Source organism: Strix uralensis, chromosome Z, assembly GCF_047716275.1.
Source record: "Strix uralensis isolate ZFMK-TIS-50842 chromosome Z, bStrUra1, whole genome shotgun sequence".
NCBI lineage: Eukaryota > Metazoa > Chordata > Aves > Strigiformes > Strigidae > Strix > Strix uralensis.
Genome location: NC_134012.1, coordinates 36,140,059 through 36,161,482, shown reverse-complemented (window position 1 = coordinate 36,161,482; position 21,424 = coordinate 36,140,059). Strand labels below are relative to the sequence as shown.

The 21,424-nt window shown below is 34.1% G+C and overlaps 1 protein-coding gene across 1 annotated transcript in view; it reads right to left on the bottom strand.

Moving 5' to 3' along the window:
• Nucleotides 1–21,424, bottom strand: part of CNTLN (centlein) — a 206,565-nt gene that overhangs the window by 21,184 nt on the left and 163,957 nt on the right. The window contains exons 18-22 of the mRNA XM_074856182.1: nucleotides 13,819–13,983; nucleotides 10,429–10,526; nucleotides 8,603–8,729; nucleotides 6,844–6,981; nucleotides 6,302–6,487 (exon numbers count right to left, since the gene is read on the bottom strand). Of these exons, the coding sequence (XP_074712283.1) occupies nucleotides 6,302–6,487; nucleotides 6,844–6,981; nucleotides 8,603–8,729; nucleotides 10,429–10,526; nucleotides 13,819–13,983 (714 nt within the window). The remainder of the gene's footprint in view (nucleotides 1–6,301; nucleotides 6,488–6,843; nucleotides 6,982–8,602; nucleotides 8,730–10,428; nucleotides 10,527–13,818; nucleotides 13,984–21,424) is intronic.

The following is a 21,424-nucleotide window of genomic DNA, read 5'->3' as shown; positions in this document are numbered from 1 at the left end:
AAGTTGAAGCAGTAATGCTGCCAAGAAAACTGAATCCACAGGGCTTGAGAATACAAGCACCAATGGGAATGTCCTATGAAGAATATTTCCTACTGTCTCACCATAACTGGAGAATTCTGAGAGTCCCCTGCAAGGATTTACTTCTACCCAAAGAACTGCCTTTCTAGCTGGAGGTACAGGCAGTATCAGGGTATTTGTGTTGCTCTCCTGTTGAAAAGGAGCTGATAAAAACAAACAGAATACTTCACAAATATTTGAGCCTCCCAACCCAACTACTAATTATCTCCAATTCCTTTTTTAAAATTATTTTTTAAATTTCTTTTGAGATAAAAAGCAAATAGAACATCACCTGCATATTGCCATTCTGAGAAGAACACGATTCCTGGCTATGCTCTGTCTTCCCCAACACAGAACAGTTCAAAAGACAATGATGGTAAATAACAGGAGTTTGCCAAATTACAGGAATTTTTAACATAAAAGTGGTGAGTCATCAATTAGACTTATTCTTTGTAACAGGAAGAAGTTTCACATGACATTTTCAGTTAACACTGCCACTAAAGGGCAGTCCCAGAAACTCCAGCCTGTAACCATTTAAACTTGTCCCTGCTCTGTGGTACTCAAAAGCTGGTTCTCTGGGTTTAACCGTAATTTCATGAGCTAGCTCACAATTGACCCATATAATGTTTATGATGACATTTCATAAATGGAGGGGGGACGAAGTTTCATGGGGGCAGAAATGAGCAGTGAGGGTCACTCAGAGATGGAACTTTTTAACAGAAATGTTAACCTATCTGAAACTCCATATTAAACTACAGCCCAAGTAAGCAGTGAGAAAATGTGCCATGGCGAAATTGCTGCCAGGATTCAAGGTAAACCGCAGAAAGGTACAAGAGATTGACATATATTGGGATATAAGGTAAGCTGACTGAATAGCAAATAACTGGCAGAACATCACTCGGCCAAGCAGAGGTGGAATAAAGCCTCTGACATGTGTGGCTGCACGTAACTGTATATCAAACATCAGAGCAAGGGGGAAACACACCCAGCTTAAGCTCTGCTCTAAGTAGCAGAAATGAGGGCAGATGTCTTAAGAGAGTGAGTGTTAGATCCCCAGGTAGATCCACTAAGCTTGCCAAGTAAACTGCCATGGGTCTTGATTTTGGCAGTCAATTCTATCAGATGGTTATACTGGAGATTTATCAAGAACAATGCCAAAACAGACCAGATGTGAACTGTGCTTCAGTGGCTATCCTCTGTGGAGGGCACACAAGTCCCAAATCACAGAGGCATTATGGAAGTGAGAAATGCACTCAGCTGACTTCGAAGCATTCAGCCACCATCACCTATTTACTACAGCCACAGCTGAATAGAGGTGCTTCAAAACATCTTTCTCAAGGTCAGAAAAGTTCTGATATTTTCATGCTCAGGCAGATGTAATCACTGCAGATTAATTTATAAAAATGAGTTTTGCTGATGTACAAGTTGAATGGGACAGACCACACTACTGAGTCTTGAGATTACAAGGGTCCGTAACAGCAATAATTCGTCCAAGTCTAGGTAAGCTAAAAATAAAGAAAAAAGTACAATAACACAGAAAACGAGATTTCCTGCAGAATCAGGCAGGATATTAGACAGTTTCATAGCAAACTACCCTATTTTTGATAGATATCTAGTCAAGTAATCTCATAGCAGTTTTTTAACTTTATCCAATGGCCATTTTCTATGTGTGTTGTCACAAGTACTACAAACACAACAAAGAACTGGCAAGATCCACCTGAGGATCTGATAGTGCAATACATATTATAGAAAATACTGAACAATGGTACACTGTAGAAATTGGATGCATGGTTCAAAGAGAATTTATGGTGCTGATGGAAGTTGGATGACATGAAAACATGTAGATTTATAATAGGCTTCTAAAATACTCTTAGAGCCACCTGGTCCCTCTTAAGGGTAGTTTGTGTTCTTCTGTAATAAAGATGTTTTATTTGGCCTAGCTTACATTATACTTACAGCCTTACTTTATTATTTATCAGTCTTCATAAATGCCACTGACAAATTGTATCAGGATTTGATATCTAATTCTGTGAAAATGTTTAATAATCAAGTTTAGCTGTGATCTTTACAGAACTCTAGAAACACCTAAATCTCATGAATTTTCAGATCAACCACACAGGACATTTTTAATCCATTTAGCACACTATTGATATTGCATAGCCTACATTTTTTTATCTGAACATCTCAGTGATAGGTCAGACATCTTAAAAACCAGTATATTAAAATTAATAGTAACCTTTATCAGCTGACTTGTACTGCCTTCCAGAAAAGAAATCAGATTTATTCAATGCAACTTATTTTCCATAAAGCCATTCTAAGAAGTATAACTATACTCCTACGCTTTAATGCTTTTATAATTGTACTTCATATAAGATTTTCACTATTTCAGCCAGAAATTAGGTCAGACTAACTGACCTAAAAATACCTGCCTTTTCTGAATATCGACTCAATATTATCACTCTTTTAGACTCATGGCAGTGTTACAGCATATATACACTTACTTTGAATACTTATTCAAAATGAGGATCAGCAAGAGAAAAATTCCTTAACCAGCCCTATAACATTGTTAGCTATAAAAGTTCTCAATTTAAAAATACTACTTCTTTCTAGAAATTGTTTAAAATCCTCCATTGGCTACTAATACACTGGGGATGTTTCACTGTCTTCATGTAACATCAGCCTACTTACTTCCAGATACAAAACCGAAATTTACATACAAGACTTCTATCTTTACAATTACAGAGTTGTTTTATCTAACAATGGGCCGTATCCACCCTGTAATAGCTACCTCATTACTCGTACATTTTTAAATCCTGCCCCTTTACTATTGTTCTTGGCCTTGCTACCCACAGATTTCCTCTTGACTTCTTTAGCCTTTTCTGCATCCTCTATACTCTTATTGTTGCTCATATTTTCAGGTTATTATCTACAATCCACTTTTCACTTGCTTTATATTGCCTTTTTATTCCTAAATATTGTGTTCTCTTTCCCACCAAACTGGAATAGGTATTTATAAGAAGCTACCCTCTAATTATGGAACTCTGTTATTTGGTTACTTAATAAACTGCTACAGTGCACTATTTCTATTCATATTTTCTACTAGCCTATATTTTCCTCATACCAGCTTTGGAGAAATGAGCTGATCTGAACCAACCTATTTTAGGCACCCTGTTGGTTCCCAATGAATGTAATTTAGGACATAACACCTGATCCCTATACCACACTCCCACAAAAGTAACTCCAATAATGACTTATAACATATTGGCTACAGCAACTTTTGTTTGTAATGGTTTCTTCCACCATTTTTAGAAACTATTACTGTATTTTACAATCTAACAATTTCAGTTAGTTGCATAAGTGTCCCAAACTGTGCTCCCCATGGCAATGCAATGCTTTATTGTACATTACACATATGTGCTTAACCAGTAACTCATCATATTTTCTGATTTGACCCAGTGATGTATATGAGACTTGTACCAGAAACCTCTCCCCCAGGTTTCATAACCTAGTATATTGATCCAAATGGATGCAAGGTACTGTGGTTCTGAATTATCAGTAACACTAAAGGCAAGTAACAGTGTCTGCTATAAACAGACATACTCTTCTCTGAAGTTCCTCTGTTGTCCTATTGTTGAAATTATTTAATTGTATGTTAAAAAAACCCTATATAATCTCATGAGAGACATGGAATGGCTAGAAAAAGTAACTGCATTCCATTGATTAATGAGGGAAAGATTACACTTGCACTCAGAAAAATAAGTAAGGCTTGTGGAGTGATCAGAATAGCAGACAAAGATAGAAGAGTCATACAAATATGTTAAACAGGTTAAGCAAGAGACAGTTTAAACTTGATGTCTATACAGAAAACATTATTTGAGTTACTGAAACTTGAGCAAGAACCAAGGTCAGGGGCAAACTGACAGCTGCCTGAAAGGAGAGAGTAGAAATGAGACAGACCAGACTTCAAAGGATGATCTGGTGCAGAAAGGAGTACTGCTGCTTATTGTGCCACCTCGATCTTCCTATGCAGGTTATAGCATCAGATACGCAAGAGGTATTTTAACAGGATTTACCTGACATACTACAAAATTCCACTAAACGCCAAGGATTTTCAACTATTTTTTTACAGTGGTATACTGTGAATAAAATCTGATTTCAGATAACTTTTTTCCATAAATATTTAGTACCTAACTAAACAAAGCAGTCTACTGAGGAATTCCCTGTTCATCAATATTTGACTTATAGACAGCATCTTTATATTCAAAAAGCTTTCTGCAGAGAAACAGTAGTCAGCAAAAATGTTACTTGAAATATGCATGTATATTCTTTTATCCAGGGGAGAATCACATATTTAGCTTTATTAGCTAAATATTATTATTACTTATAGATAAACTATATAAACATTCTTTTCACATACAGTATGACCATGTAAATGCTAATGAATATTCATGGTAACTAACAGAAAAGCAGTCACCTTATTCAACAATAAATGAAGTATAATGGTTGCTAATAGGTGATTTTCCTCATTACAACTACTTTTGAGAACAGAAGATCTTTTACTTTCTCATTTTCTAATTTTCAACAAACTTCTCATTATGGAAGTATGTAAAGTATTGATAGTATGAACACTTGTTTACCTCCTTTATCTATAATTGCTACTGCAGTTTATTCAATGAAGTCATTCCAAAATTCATAGCAGCCTGAATGGAGACTGAATTGCATCTCTTTGTCATCAGTGACAAAGGACTATTTCATTTAAAAAAGATAGTACATTAGATTAATTCAGACTTTCCCATACTTAGCCAAACATAAGTACGCAGCTGTGGAAAGAATATGCATTTCTTCGTCTTAGTGGAAGCATTCTGTATTAAAGAAAGCACATTTTCCCCCATGAAAAATAACTGTTCAAGAACGGGCAAGAAACTTCTTAATTACAAGGCACAGTGATCAGTTTTATACCACTTTCCCAAGGGTTATGAAACAAGGCAAACAGAAGATAGCCTTCATTTTAATCACAAACTTAAATACAGTAACTCATTTTTTAAATACAGGCACATTTTTTTCATGAAGTCAATCATCATTTTCACCTTAGATATTTTAGCTTAGAAATTCTTTGAATTTAGGATTTTAAAGTGCATTCAACACTGTTCAGTCTTTTTTCATAATGAAGTCGATGTGAATTTTGCAACTGAACTGAACATGGCATGGTTTCAGGCCAATGTCAGAGGTCTGAAAACTGCCATGTAGAGTGACTTTTTATCTGATGATGACAGAAAAAGGTACAATGCACAAGTATTTAAGTTACTAAATTTCAATCCACAGTGGAAAGGTATTCATGAAGAGATAACTATATATGCCTTCTTCTTACAGTGCTTCAGAATACCACTGATCTTTACTTTGGATGCTATCAGACTTGCTCAAACATATCTGAAAGCAGTTCATCTCTACAGAAATACAAGAACAGTAAAGAAGTGGATCTGTTTTATAGGTTAGTGAGATATAACCATGTCTGAAAACAGGTATACAATAGATATATACTAATTTCAAGACAGATATATACTGAATAGGCTTTATGATTCTTAGTTACATAGTGTGTATTTCAGAAAAATAAATAAAATTTCAAATATTAAGTTACAAAATGCAGGTTAGTCTCTGTAGAACTTCACACAGAAGTAGTATGATGAAGCAATCTGTATAACACCACAGACACAGTATTACTGCATGATGCACTGTATCAGATTAAGTATTTAACCAAAATAAGAAAATAATATTCTACATATTGCTCTTAAAACTGCTTTCAATTTTGCAATATAGAAGCTTCCTTATTTAATGTTTCTGTAAAAAAAGCAGATATATGTGGAAAATGAGGTAATTCATACTAATTAACAGATATTAATTATTTTCTTAAATGTGTTGGGAAATTTTTTTCTGCAGAGTAATTTACTATACAACTAAGCAGTTTATCTTGGGAACAACTACACTGGCAGCCATGTATAAAATGTTACCAATAAAAATTATGGAAGTCTTCAAAAGTCTAAGAGAGTAGTCTAGGTCCTAGAGAGGCTCTAGGTCCATTGACTCCTTCTCCCTGTTTAGACCAGCTCAGAGCTGACACCAGGCCAGTGCAGGAACTTCAAAAATTGTTCTACAACAGGTAATGCACCAAAGATTAGCCTCATTTAATCTTTTACATTTTGCTTTCACTCAAGAATACTCAAAAAAAAAAAAAAATCAAAACTCAAACCTTCACAAATGTCATGAACTCTTCTACTTTGTCATTGGTGAGCAGCAGCTTCTTCTGTACAGTTTCCAAAGCCTGTTTGCTCTGTTTAGCCAAGCCATGTAGTTGTTGAGATGCAGTAGTCTCAAGTTCAGTCATGGCACATTCAGTCTCAATCATTTTGCTCTCTAGATTGGTAAGCTTGAGATCCTGAAATACATCCACAGAGAAACAGCAGTGATAAGATAAAAGCTGATAGGCAGGTATGGTAGATCACAAACAAATGAATGAACACACACAATGGTTAACATCACAGAATGTTCTACTTGCAACACATAAAATGTAATTTTATGGGAAAAAGTAATTTCATTTTCAGTCATTACGTCTGTTTCAGCATCTGAATTTCAGTGATGTGACTGATTTAAATCAGAGATACACATTACTATTATTCTACTCTTTTTTCCCTTTCTATATTTAAAAAGTCTAAGCTGATGATCTTGCAACGGTTCATTTGAAAGTGAGGTATGAAAAAGTTCCACAGTGGAGCCATCACAACTCTAATATACCTTTTTCTCCAACTCATCTTTAGTCTTGTGATACATTTGCTCATACTGAGACTTCTCTTTTGTAGCTACATTGAGTCTTTGTTTCAGTGAGTCAATGGAAGTTTTTTTGTTTGAACAGTCTTCAGCCAGTGCCTTTACCTGAAATAATGAAAGACCAAGAACAACTGATTATTAAGGTATAAAACTTAAAAATGAAAATAAATCAAAACAAAGCTCACCTATATTGTATAAACATACCTGTATTATATAAACTATTTGATTCAAGTATCTTTTTCTCAAATTACATTCTTTAATAAATCTCTGCTGATTTACTAGACTTAGTAGAGATCAGTTTGCATGCTATCTTGTTACATAAAGTTTTGATTTGTATTAAGTGTAAAGAAAACCTCTTCATTTGCAGACCTGTTTGCTTATATATAATTTACTGTTACAGTGCTTGCAAAAGGGAGCAAACCGCAACTTCCACTCGGTTCTTCTGTCAGAGGTAAAAACATTAATTAAAACTCAGCTGAGAAAATTATAACTGTTAATAGTCTGTAAAGCCTCTTAGATAATTATTATCATTATCATTGTTATAATTTTGCCATACAACACTGTTTTTGGCTAAAATTAAATAGACCAGTGCTCCTAGAAAATCATTCAGCTCTCCTGACAGTATTAATCACAAAGCTTTCCTGACAATATTGAGTAAAAGGGAATTTCTTTGATCTTCTGCTGAATATAATGTAAAATTTATCAAGTTGATTTTCCACATGGAATAATCAAATTAATGTATGGAATCTGACTCTCTGGAATCTGAAAAATGTGGCTCTTAAAATACTCAGAGAACAGCATTAAAGTGTATCGTTCCATTCTGAATCTTCTGTCTAAAACTAAACCCAGGTATTTCTCTCATTTTATACTTTAGCTCCCCTGCTTACTTATGCTCTCACTCTGTGGCTGCAGATTTCTTAATAACACCTTATCTTTGGCATGGAGGGTAAGACAGTAGTGCTCTCTAGAGCTGAAAGTGCTATATGACTGCAATCCGAGATAGTGCTTGTGATATTCAGCAAGCACCCACATTCTAGGAAAACAAAAGCAAATTGATAAATTATTTCTATTTTGGAATCATATGCTGCATAACCTCACAGACAACCAAATGTCATAATCTTTTTTTGGTATTAAAGGCGAAAGTGGAATACATTGGTTGGATAATACAGAAAGATGCCAAAAACATATACAAATTCTTCTAGCTTCAGTAAAGTGTCCTAGAAGAAAGTAATTTCCTACAGAAATTAAGTTCTACCTACACAGACAGAATTACATTCAGCTAAGAACTGTGAATCATTCCTACCACTGCAGTGGAAAACAGATTAACATATTAAAGCATTTAACTACTATAAGCCAGGAGAGGTGCACGGAATTCATGAGCATGTGTCATCTAAAATCACTTGTTTCAGGACTACTGTATTTTATGAACAGTGCATAAAACTAAATTTCACTACTTACAGCATATCCTTCCATCTCAGTGTTCTGAATACTTTAATATTTAATTAGACCTTTGATGAACATACATTAAAGTATGCTGAAACCTTCCAAGCTATCACCATATACTGATTTCATACAAATTACATTGGAGGGAATCACACTTAAATTAACTGTATGTTGTTTGCTTAAAGCAATATATTGATTTAGTATGTACAGCATGTTGAAATAACTTCTGTAAATCCACCGGATTTTGCTTTTCCTAAAACTATCAATATCAAGAAAGAAGTACCTTTCTCTCAAGGCTTTCTAATGTTTCATTAGAGGTTTTCTTATTTTCTTGATTTGCTTTTAGGCGAGACCTTAAGTCTTCTATCAAATGTCTTTTCATATTAAGGTCCCTCTCCAACTGAGAAATCCTAGAAGGGAAGAAATCACACTGCATGTAATTGTTAGAAAATATTGTTAATATGCAACTAAACAACAAAAAGTATAAACGCAGTAGACAAACTATCATTCCTGTAGCTTTAGTATATTTTAAAAAATAAAATCTGATGCAATTCTTGCTATTTACCTTATTCTCAACAATTAAAACCAGTTTTAAGTGTCTTAAACAGACCTATTTCTAAATATGCATTTTAATTGTGATTTGGTTTTGCCATGGTTTATGCTCTAACTTGTCTGATCTGAAATCATAATTCTTAAGCTGTTATCAAAAAAAGACAAAAAAACCTGTTGAACACACAAAATTTAATTAATTAAATTTCTTTTATGCCTCAAGCAGGTATCATTCAAACACTGTTTTGTACAAAATTATTTTCGGAAAAGGGTGAAGTTTCCTTTCATCCAACTGAGATAATACACGGAAATACATGAAAAATTTTTATCCCTGTAATATGTCAGATAATAATTCTTAAAAACTGCAAAACCTATAAATAACATCAGCAATTTTCAGAAACTTCGCAAAAAAACCTCATGTACTACAACATAATCTGTTTTAATGAGAAAATTATGTCTTATATAATGCCTCCACTGTTATGATACAAATTAATATTTTAAATATAAACATAAGCAGTACTCAAATACGTTCAGACTTCTGGATTATATTTTTCTTAATGAAAGCAAAATAAATCATAATATGTTCAGTAATAAACCACTGTTGTTACCATGTCAACACTATATTAAAAAAAAAGGAAAACACTGCATCTTAAAATTTCTTCCATCTATTTCACAGTTAAACTACTAATGTTATTTTGGTGATTATATCTTACAGTTTATGAAAAAACAGTATCTATTTTATAAAGAAAGCACGGTAACCAGTAAATCTAAGTCTTGTGGTGGAAAAATTCATTTTCATTTTGAAACAGAAAATACACAATGTATGAAATTTAACAATTTTAAGAGTTCTCTATTTTTGAAATGAACTAATTTCAGATAAGTAAACTTCATTCTTTCTACAAATAAAAAATTACAGTGGTTAGAGGAGTTAAACTCTGGGACAGGCAAGAAATTCACAGATACTAATAGCTTATGTTTATATAGTGATAAAGTTGAAGAACAGTATTATATCAGTTAAAACAGACAGAATAAAAATCTCGGTTGCATACTTCAGAACAATACATATGAATTTCAAAATGAGTAGTAAACCCTTAATCAATTCAAACAGAAACAAATACAACTGTCCTTTTGAACTTTTTATGAATGTAAGATTGGATATTTAATCTTGTTTAAGCATCTGAACCTTGACATGTCTCTTAGCCCCTAGGCAAAGAATTACCGTATTTGAAACACTGTGTTTAACAGTGCTGAGGAATTCATTTAGACTTACATCAAGGATAAAATGGTCTACTCGAGAGTCTGAGTTTTGATTTAAGGTATTGTTATTGCAATACAGATACTGTAGCTAGCTAATCACTCATCAGTTTAAACAAAATGCAATTTTAGCATGTACTGCTCCAGTTTCTAAAAAAAAATAATCCTCTACCAGTCTGCAAGACTGCAATAAAAAGACGAATAAAACATTCTCTTAAAAATCTGTTGAAGAATGGTTAATGTTCTAACAATTATACAGCTGCCACTGGGTGGCACCAAACACAACGGATAGAAGAGTGAACATACTTTGCTTGTAGTTCCCGAATCTGTTGTTCCTTTTCCTGGACTTCCTTTTTCAGTGCCTTAATGGTGGTCAGTTGCTTAGTGATTTCATTATTCGAATTCTATATTGGAAAATGTTAAAATATAAATAAAGCAGAATGAATATTATCACAGTTAACAGTAAATTTATTTGAAATAATGGGCTGTGTAAACTTCCACATAATTTATGAATGTTCTTAGAAATTAATTTGTACAAAAGGAGCACTCTTACTTTCTTAGACTTAAGCAAAAGTACATTCCTCAGAAAGTATGATCAAAATCAGTACTTTTCCATTGCTCTAATAATGTATGATTAATAAATGTTCCCCAGGACACCTGCAAGCTCAGTGCACCTATCAGGACCACATTTTCACTTGCACAGCATGGTCAGCTGAAAAGGTAACAGAAAAGAAATAAATGGGATCTTCATTTGATCTTACATCCTTGAATGGTATCGTCCCACAGCACAAGGGGCCTACATGTATAGAGCAACAATTTCCAATAATTCCTTTCATCTTGTGCACTTAAAAATACAGGACAAACTACAAGAGCAGTTCTTCTTGCGTCCCTTGAAACTCAAAGCACAAGACAAGAACATTTACATTTGCCCATACTAACACAAATCCTACATTTCAGTAATAAAAAGGTATGATCCTAACTTTCAGGCAATTCCAGTGAAGGAGAATTATACAGTTGTTGGCCTTTCCTCATGGTTTATAGTAGGAAGTAAAAAAAGAGCCTCAATTCCTCCATGCAACACACAGATAATCTACTCAAGATTTAAATACAGAACAACGGAATCACTCTATAGAAGTAAAAATATGAAATTTAAGTAAGTAGCCATCTTGGCAATCTGAGCATATGCACCGAATGCCATTGCTGAAAATGGCAGCTCAAACATACTGCATATAGATTTCAGAACTCCAAAAGGTGCTGCCAGGAGATACATACGCACAACATATATGCGTGCACATATGCATGCAGGTTCAGCTACTGTACTAAAGCTTTTTTACTCATTATGTATAAACAATAAGCAAACAAATCAGACAAGCTGTAAACAAAGATACTTCAGGAGAATTTCTCCGCACAGTGCAGACTTGCAACACCTATTAACATTAATGGGAGTATTGTACATAATTCTGTGCACCTCAAGGGGAGTATATATTCTTGTGTGCATAGTTAGATGTAAAATATTGTTCTTAATAACTTGTCTCATCTATTTACTATTATTATAATGTGAGGTGTAGCCAGAAAATTGTTAAAATGATGTATGTTAGCAGAATATGCCTGAGACCTGTTTGTTGAGCTTGAGCTTCATCAGCATGAAGCTCAGCACCCAGTTACATGGTTTACACACCAGATACAAACTTGAATACTTGGGTGGGCCTCTGCACATGCTCAGAGGCGAAGACATGTGTTTATGGTTTTTTGCTTCCAAATTCACCACCCACACTTAACACATTTCTTCCTACTGGCAAAGATACAAGGAGTCATTACATACAACATAAACAAACAGTGCAAAGAAAGCTCTGAGAAAAAAAAAATAACTGACGAAATCAGGTACACTTTGAGATTTTGAGCTATAAGGAAAGCTTTTGCTGCTTCCACATTCAGACATTTAGGAAAATAACTTTGTATCTACTTTTAAAGTATGCTAGATAGCCTGGAACAATAGTTGACAACTCCCAATTTCTTCTGCTAAAAATGACTTGCTGGACTTAGTAATTTTTCAAAAATTCAGTTCAAAATAAGGCTAAGAATTTCAGTAACCTGATTTACGTAGCTTTTGAGGCCCTTTTAGTCAAAACTCTCATCCAATTCAGCAACCAGTGAATTTACTCTACTAATCTGGATTTGGGGTCACAGACTATGTTTATTTTAAAGGTAGTTTTGCATATATGGTTTATTTTTTACATTAAAAATGTAATACATCTTTAAGAAGGAATTAAAAGTCATGTTATTAGTTTTGACATCCAATTTATAAATACTTGCTAAATGTTTGCTGCAGAAACAAAAAAAATATTTGATTATTCAGCAATATATTTTGCAGTTCGCATGTAGCAGACAAAGCAAGTGGGCTTTTAGCGTAAGTGTTACTCAAGAGTATTTTACAAAAAAAATCCTCATTTTTTATTTTCCTTATTTTCATAGAGCAATTAACTACTAGATTTCTGGATGAGGAGGACACTGATCTAGAAGGAACAACCCTAAATAACAGAAATTACCACTCACCAGCAACAGAAGCAGATTAGTCAAGCCCAAATATAAAACCAACATTCAAGAAGTCAGTGTGCATGGTTTCAAGATCTCTTTCTCATAATGAAAGTAGATCAAATTATGGGCCTTTTCATGGCTACCCCTGCTGCCCTCATCTCTTTAACAATGTGGCCTGCCTTTACTAATCCCTGAACTAACTAAATGTTACACATCCAGTGTGCTACAGCCAAGATCTATAACATCACAATTACCATCAACAGCTAAGAGATCTAAGCACTACCCACATCTTGTGCGTTAGCACAGCTATCCAGGACTCAGAGCCAGAGCCAGCTATATCACGCATGTAATATGGCCTTTTCTTCTAGTGAGACTTTGGCAGCTGGCTTGCTAATGTGCCGTTTCTTCCAGCAGCAAGAAGCTGTACCATTTTGACTTCTTCTCTCTCCTCAAATATTAAACATGAAATGACGGAAAAAAAACAACTTTAAAACATTCTGTTGCATATATATTTCCTCCAGTGAGAAGAGAGAAAGAATTATTAAGTTTGAGCCAGGCCACCTGCAGAGAAAGTTCTCAGATCAACACAGTACAGCATCTACATCATCCACATGTAATGGAATCACTGGAGACCGAAAAATGTAATCCTCGAGTTAGTATTTTCCTACCAGCTAAGCTCTAAAAATACAAATACTAAAAGAATTATGTCTCTTTGAAGACAAGAAAAGCAGTGACACATAGATAACATAACACTGTTACATTATATGAGCTTTCTCATCAGCTCAAATTCTTTGCTCCCCTTTCACAGATAGCTATAGCTTACTTTCTTCTTAAAGGAAGCAAGTAATAAACACAATTCTCACTGAAGTAATTCCACAGCACTTTCCAACAAGATGCATTTAATCATTGTGTGAAAACTCAGCAAGCCTCCGTGTCTGGCCTATTTGATCTGCAAAAATTGTTTTAATTGTAACTTCTATTTCTCCTGCTTATGAATACATTTCTACTTAACATAAAAGGTTATCTAACACCAAAGTTGCTCATCATTGGCTAAGATATACAAATGATATGCATATGTGAGTATACGTATATCTGCTCAACCCAGTTACAAAATACTGTTCATATGAATTATCCTCAGCACTAGATAATCTGTTCTGTCACCTTTAGTTTGCACTGCAGCTGTTTCATCTCTAAATCAATGTTCTTTGAAGGAGCTGGTGTGGCTTCACTCTTGCCAGCAGTTTGAGACAGATGTTCTCTCAACTTCAATTTTCCTTGTAAATCTTCCTTCTCCTGTTGCCACTTGGCCAGGTTGGAGGTCAACATCTGTTTTACAAGCAGAAGAAACAATCACAATTGCATCCTAAAAATATTTCTGGTTGATCATATGAGATGCTTCTCTGGTTCAGAATTCAAGAGGAATGACAGTATGTATTATCTGTACTTATATTGCATAGCTATTGGTTGAATTCTCTAGTCCACACAAAGATCAAACACAGCAGGAAAAAGACAACCACGTTAAAAACAGGCAATTTTTTTAAAAGTCAAGTTAATTCAATTTTGACTGTACACTTTGCTATTTTTACCAAGACAGGCAAAAATTATCGCACAAAACTGTAACAGTAGTTATTGTTGAAACCTGTTCACCTAGAGCCAATCTGGGATTCAGCAATTATTTCTACACTGAGCATGAAGAAATACCAAGGTTTCTCAGACATCAATCTGTATTAAAGGTGATTAAATGTGGAATCTGTTTTAATGGCGACCACTGTAAGCTCACTTGAATTGCTGTGTTGACAACTGCTGTAAAGCATACATCCTTCTCTTGGCTTTTGTTTTGATATTTGTAGGGCTTGTAGAGGTTAAAGCAAAATGGACCAGCTGCACTAAATATCTTCTGGTTGGCTGGTCTTTACTCATGTTGTGTTATTTCTTCCCTTTCACATATATGCACCATAGCCAGAGAACCACATATTCCATAACCTTGACTCTAGGGCTGAGGTACTTAAGTGGTAAAAGCCAAGCTGGAGCAGGACAGGATAACAGATGTTAGTTGTTTATTCCACTGGGTAGGTCTTACCACCCTACACTGCAGCCAAAATGCTTCTCATTTAGCAACATAAATGCTAAGTCCAATTAGCAGATGAGGCTTGTTAGGGATTTAGTTCAAATAAATAACATGCAAACAAACTCTGTCTTGTTGCACTTGACTGACAACTGACAAGACTTATTCAACCTTTGTAACAATGTATTTCACAGTACTCCTTATAGAAGTAATCTTTTAAATAAAATATTTGTTTTAATTTAGATAATACTGAATGTTGTTCTGCAAAAAGAGGAACTGAAACAATCTTCATGCTAGTGGTTAACTTTCATGAATCTATAGTCAACCAAAAGCCACCAATGGCCTAACAACTCTCTGCTCCTTAAGAGGGTAACTACAGTACTTATTACTCCAAAGAAGACTCTAATATGGTAGTTTAATGTAAGGAAGAGTTATAGAAAATGGTATTGAAATCTCTCAAAGAACAAAAAAAATTCCTTTGTGAAGAATCCTGATAAGAAACTGGAGAAGACACTACAACTTGAAATGACTAGATGTGTACCTGATTATATTCTAGTACACAAAAAACCACAGGTGAAAGTTAAAGATAGCATTTTATTTCCAAGCATTTTATTATTTAACTAAAAATTATATTCTATACTGTTTATTAGAAAAAACTTTTTATAGACATGTGTTTATATACACATACACTTCTATACCGATCATCTGAAGATCACATACATATGCAAATTAAAGAAAAACTACTTATGGTCATGTTTATTCCCATTATGAATGGCATAAGAATGCTTGTAGATTTTGCATTAGCTTAAAAAAAATATCATGGATACAAGAAAATGCATCCTGTATTTAAAATTAAAACTCTTAACAGTATTTCACACTTAAGTGCATTTATTAAAGCCAGTGGGCGGTTTTCATATGTATCTGAGATAAGTGCTCTTCTTAGTAAAGGGCTTAATCTTTCCATTCTCTTCTGCATCTACTGTCATTATTGAACAAGAGATAAATAGTGTTAATGTATTTTCTAACTGGCTATTCCTTAATCTGATACATTATTCCTACAATTAATACAGTCTGAAGTAAAATACAAAATGAAGGCTACTTTAATAAGCAAAAATAGTAGTAGTACAGAAAGATATAGTACAGAAAGATATAATGATTAGGTTAATTTGTCCAGTATAGCCAACATATTTCTACATGCAGTGTCTCTATAATAAATTATTCATAAAAAGAAAAGAAAAAAAAATTCATAGCTAGATCAATATCTCGGATTAAAATTAGAAATGCTGCCATATCTGCCAAGATAGCTTGTGACTCTCAGAAGTTTCTTGGGCTACTGCTGCCACCAAAATGGATAGGTCTAAAATGCCATGATTGCACTGGGCACAACAAATATATTGAAACAGAAAGGGCTTTCATGGGACAGGTGCCAAAGAGGACAGTGCTGTGTTGGTTAGCAAATTTACTTAAGTGAGGAGGTAGAAAAAAATATTTAAAATATTAATGTACATAAATTCAGAAACAGCATCAGAACTATGGGGGTGAAGTGAAAGTAGTGGATGATGTACAAGACAAACACACCCCAACTTGCAAAAGCAAAGACAGACATGCAATTGCAATCAGAGGTATCAGGAAGGTTGTCTCTTAACAGCTCTGGAAACAATGTAAAAGGTGTTACAGGCTTGGTAATTCTACTGCATTATTCTTCTATTTGCAATATATTGAAAATTTATGTGAAAATTCTATATAAATCTATGTAGGATATGAAAAACAGTCCCCCTGCTCCAGCAAGATATTTATGCCTAAAAGATATACATACCTTGTGTTTACTTAAGAAGCAAGTTCATTACCCTGCTGTCCCTCATCGCTTGCTAAATTTTACGTCAAATCTTTTGTTCTTTTTTCTTTTTCAGACACAGAGGGGTTGTTGTGTATGTGCTACCATGCACGCAAATCCTGAGTGATGGAGTAAAAAAGGATTTACTCCAGGGAAAGAGGTCACCAGGATGAAAGGCAGAATCTTAACCGCCAGCTAGACTAGATGTCAGTAAAGGCAGGCTACTGCTGTTCCTCCACGATGTAGCCGCCTTTGTCTGTTGCATCTCCTCGAGTGTTTTGGCTTAACAGATGTTTATAGATTCAATATTTTAATATCTATCTTAATCTCCTTGCTTGGTGTACCCATGACTCTCTGTTCTGCTGTACACTAAGGGATAAATGATGAAACCTCAAGCTTCTATGTGGTCAATGTAAAACTTCCAGTGACTCAGCAAGGCTTTTTACTGTAAACCCTCTGCTCAGAAAGACAGCTACATGGAAGGCCCAATGGATTAACGTAGGAAGCTCCTGGAATGGTCTATTGCTCCTTGGCGTCACAACTACCCTGTGAGGAGCTTCTAGCTCAGTCTACAGCTGTCACCCTCCTATTGCAGCTGTCATGCATGAAAATGACACTTCTGGTGGCTGATACTGCACTGCCACTGCTGTACATGATCCCATATATTTATATTGCAGGGTATATTATACAGAATGTATTTCCAGGCAAAATTATAAAATAGGATGTAAACCAGGTATTTTTGAAACCCGTTTTAAGCAATGACATAACCTTATTACTCATTTTGTAATCCAACTATAACTAATATCCTCAGATGTGTAAAAATCATATTTGCTATGAAGCTTCCCATCCTAAAATCCTGGCAGATGAAAACATTACAATACGCATAGAGATATCTGTAAGAAACCTGAAGTCAACATATTCCTCCCTTTCTCTAAGAAACTTTGCTACAGTAGGTAATAAAATACATTTGCTAAAATATATAGCTCCTGTACATCAAGTTCTATTTTAAAATCTAACACGGCTCGGCTGAATGTTTTAAATAGAATGCCATTTTCTCGCAGCTTTAGCTTGATCATGAAAAATATACAAGATAAGCAGTACTTGTTGCACACACAAACCATGAAAGAACTTTTCAAAACATATTTGCAGGCACAAAGTTACGTATTTATGATTTTACATACTCTAGCAAATGTTATTATAATGTAATGATAAACCTATTTACAATATCCCAGGCAAAATTTAGAGTCAATCCCACTAATCTTGACCCTGTTTTGTTCTCTTGAATCAAAACCTGCTCTGCCTGATGGGTCACAGAAAAATTAATAAAGATGGTATGTAGCCATCAGAAAATATGAAAATATATACACCAGAATAAAAAGCCAACTGTGCTGCATACTTAATGTGATCATATAGAGAAAAGGCAAATAACTCCAAATCCTCAGTGAAAGTTTTTTTCATGCAAGTGCTGTAAGTGGTTGATTACTTAGTATTCTAGCCATGAAGACAAAATACGAAACAGAAGTCTTTGGTGACTTAATATCTTATCCCTAAATAGAAACAAAGACCCCCAAACCCAATAAAAAGTTATAAAATGTAGAAGTTATTTGTCATTTATTCTTCTGAAATTTTAGGAAAATTTACTGTACCACTGAGTTTATTTTTTTTACAGCCAAATGCAGTTATCAGCAGCTGACTGTTTCACAAAATGTCAAGTAAATGAAGGTAATATAGAGGACTTTTTGCCAGTGCTTTAGCTAGTTAAGACTTCAGTAGCCTTTAGAGACCATTAAGTACCCTTTGGCTAATTGGCCAATGGTAGATTAATCCTCTTTTTATTCTAGCAGCACTATTTTAACACCCTTTGCACTCTGTCAGTGTAGTATCTGAATGACAAAATAATATTGTACATGAATAATAAGCAGAAAAGTTAAATTAACATTTCATGTTTCACATGCCATACCTATTTGTCAGGGAAAAAAAACCTCTTTTAAAGCCACTGACATTCAACTTTTTTAAACAATCTCGTGTTGACATCTTACTGAAGTGAATCTTCCTAATTACTGCTAATTGCCTATCAAGGAAAAAAAAAAATCTTTCCTTGAAGTTGTCTAGTATAGATGAACAGAGCTCCAATGTGCACAGTAAAGACAGGCATGACACTTGAGGTGTGCTACATTATTAGGAGGTCATACTAAATATGGTTTGCAATGAACAAAGCAGCTTTTAAGGATGTTTAAGGCACTGAAAATGTCAATCTCTCATGAAGTGTTTAAATTAGTTCCCAACAGAGAAATACAGATATCAGCATGCAGTTAAAAGATATATTTCTCATCTCAAGTATTTTACTAAAGAAAAAACATAGTTGTCCTATTGATAATGTCACTGTAACACAGTTACAGTTCATCAGCTTTATAAAAGCAATGTTTACACTGTTATCTACAGAATGGCCCCTTCACACATACAAATTATAAATTCAGCTATTATTGGGAATACAGTTGTAATCACTATCACTAACAAACACTCTTATCAAAGTCTTTGAATGTCTTCTTAAATCATGTGCTAGTACTAATCAGAGTAATCACTGTTTATAAAGGGCTATTTACTGTATGCCACTTCATAAACAAATGTTTTACTTGTAATTTTAATTCAGATATTTTATAGCTAATTTATAGCTAAATTTATTCTACAACTTATAAGAGCCTAGTATTACAACATCTGATCTGGCTACAGCATCTTATGAAACAATACAAAAATAAAATCAATAAAATCAGAGCAGATAGGTCCATTTTAAATTTTGTTTTGATTTGTGTTTTACTTTTTTTAAAGAATGATAATGCCACATAGATCAAGACAAGAACACATATATCTATTCTAAAGAAACAGTCAAAAATTAATGTATAAATGAACTGGAGTAACATATTCTGGGCCAAATTCTCCAAGAAATCATCTGCGATTATAAACAACAGACAAGCCTGAGTACGGAACTGCACATTGTGCAACCAATGATTTTTCAAATAAATTATGGAAAATAAGAAAAAAAACTTACTATAAGTAACATTTTTTTTAATATGATGAAAATGCTTCTGAGATATGTCATCTGTGTAACGGTAACACCAGTTCAAAGATAAGGGTTTTGACCTGCAGCAATTCCATTTTAGCTTGCATTTTCTATCACTTTCATTTACTCATACAGAATAAATATTTCTGTTTCCCATGCCTAATTTCTGTACATATTAAGAACATTATCCTGTTTTTGTAGTAACGCAGATGCAGCATTCCATCTGTCCTTGCAAATTTCAAAGGAATATAAGGACTATTAACTATGTATGTAACATTGCTTATAGAAGTAGTTTCATTATGATCAATTACATGATCACAACTGTGTGCTTTAATTTTTGTAGGGATTGATTTTCCAATGCGGAGATGCAAACTGCCAGAATATACAGATGTACAGGACCTTAACATTTCCAGATAAAAATTACAGAACTTAATATTTCTTAAAAATTATTTAAGATTACAGTATATTATACTATATCTTACATACTTAAACTTATCTGAAGTATTAATATCTAAACAAACACAACATGATACATTATGTAAGTTTTACTACAATTAAATAAAAAAAGTAAAATATAACCAGAGATATTTCACAATACTTTGTCCCACTTGCAAATATCTGAATGTTACAGCAAGCCAGTTGTGAAAATGTGGCTGAAGTCCAAAAGTTTCCATGTACCTACCATTACTATTTAAACAAATTCAAGTTAGCTTGTGTATTCCAACACCTACCATGCCTGTGCACATCAAGTATTGCTATATACAAAGACTTCCATCTGATGCATAAAATTTGCCTCAGTATTTCCACGCCTTTGTACTTCCTAACGGATTTTCAATATAAGACATGGAATCCATGCAATCTTTTATGGTTAGGACCAGGTTTTACTGCAAGATTTTCTGCAGGGTTACTCAGTATTTATCTGATTCTCACCAAACACGAGAGTTGGGGCAAACTCATAAAGCTAGAGATTTGAATTTTTCATCTAGGGTCAGGGATAGTGCTTGCCATATTCCCCCTGCTTAATCTTAACACATCTAAGCACTGCAAATGAACTACTTGCATGAGAGCCAGTCAGGGAATTTCACAATCCCTACAACTCATTACGAATTTAACAGCAGCAATACTAAGTATTCATATGTTTCAGATAACACATACAAATATGCTGCACTAAAACTCATTGGGGGAAAAAATTAATAATGCTTCCATCTGTTTTCCGTATAGCTCACATAAAATAGAGAGAAACCAAAATGAAAATGCTATTTTAAAGACTGTTTCTAAACTTCCTTTTGATTTACCCTCTTATTTCCAAAGAATACAAGCTTTCTATCTTTAAAAATTCAAATTATTTTTAAAATAATGTATTAGCAAGAAAGAAACAAAACAGCTGAAAGAATGGTGAAATATTAATTTAACCTCTCCTCATTTCCATCTGTTTTAGAGAGTGAACCATTTTCTATTGAAATACTTCTGCATCTCAAATGTACGTGGGCAGGGATTCTGTGCTTGTAGGGAAAGCTGTTCCATCTCCCATACTCTGGCCTCCTCTTTATATATTATTTTCATCTGCTTAAATCTCAACTTTTCAACTGTTAAAGACCATTTTCTGTCAACTTACAGAAAACATGTCTGAAAGACACAAAGGTTTGAGGAAGTGATATAAATATTTTCAGGTAAAAATTACTAAAAAATATGTACATCAGAGCTGTTCTCAGAAGTCAGTTGCAATATTCAAGGAACAAAACATTTATAAAGACAGCTCTATATTTAATTTTATACAATTATTAAACATCTCCTTTGTAACTGCTTCAGA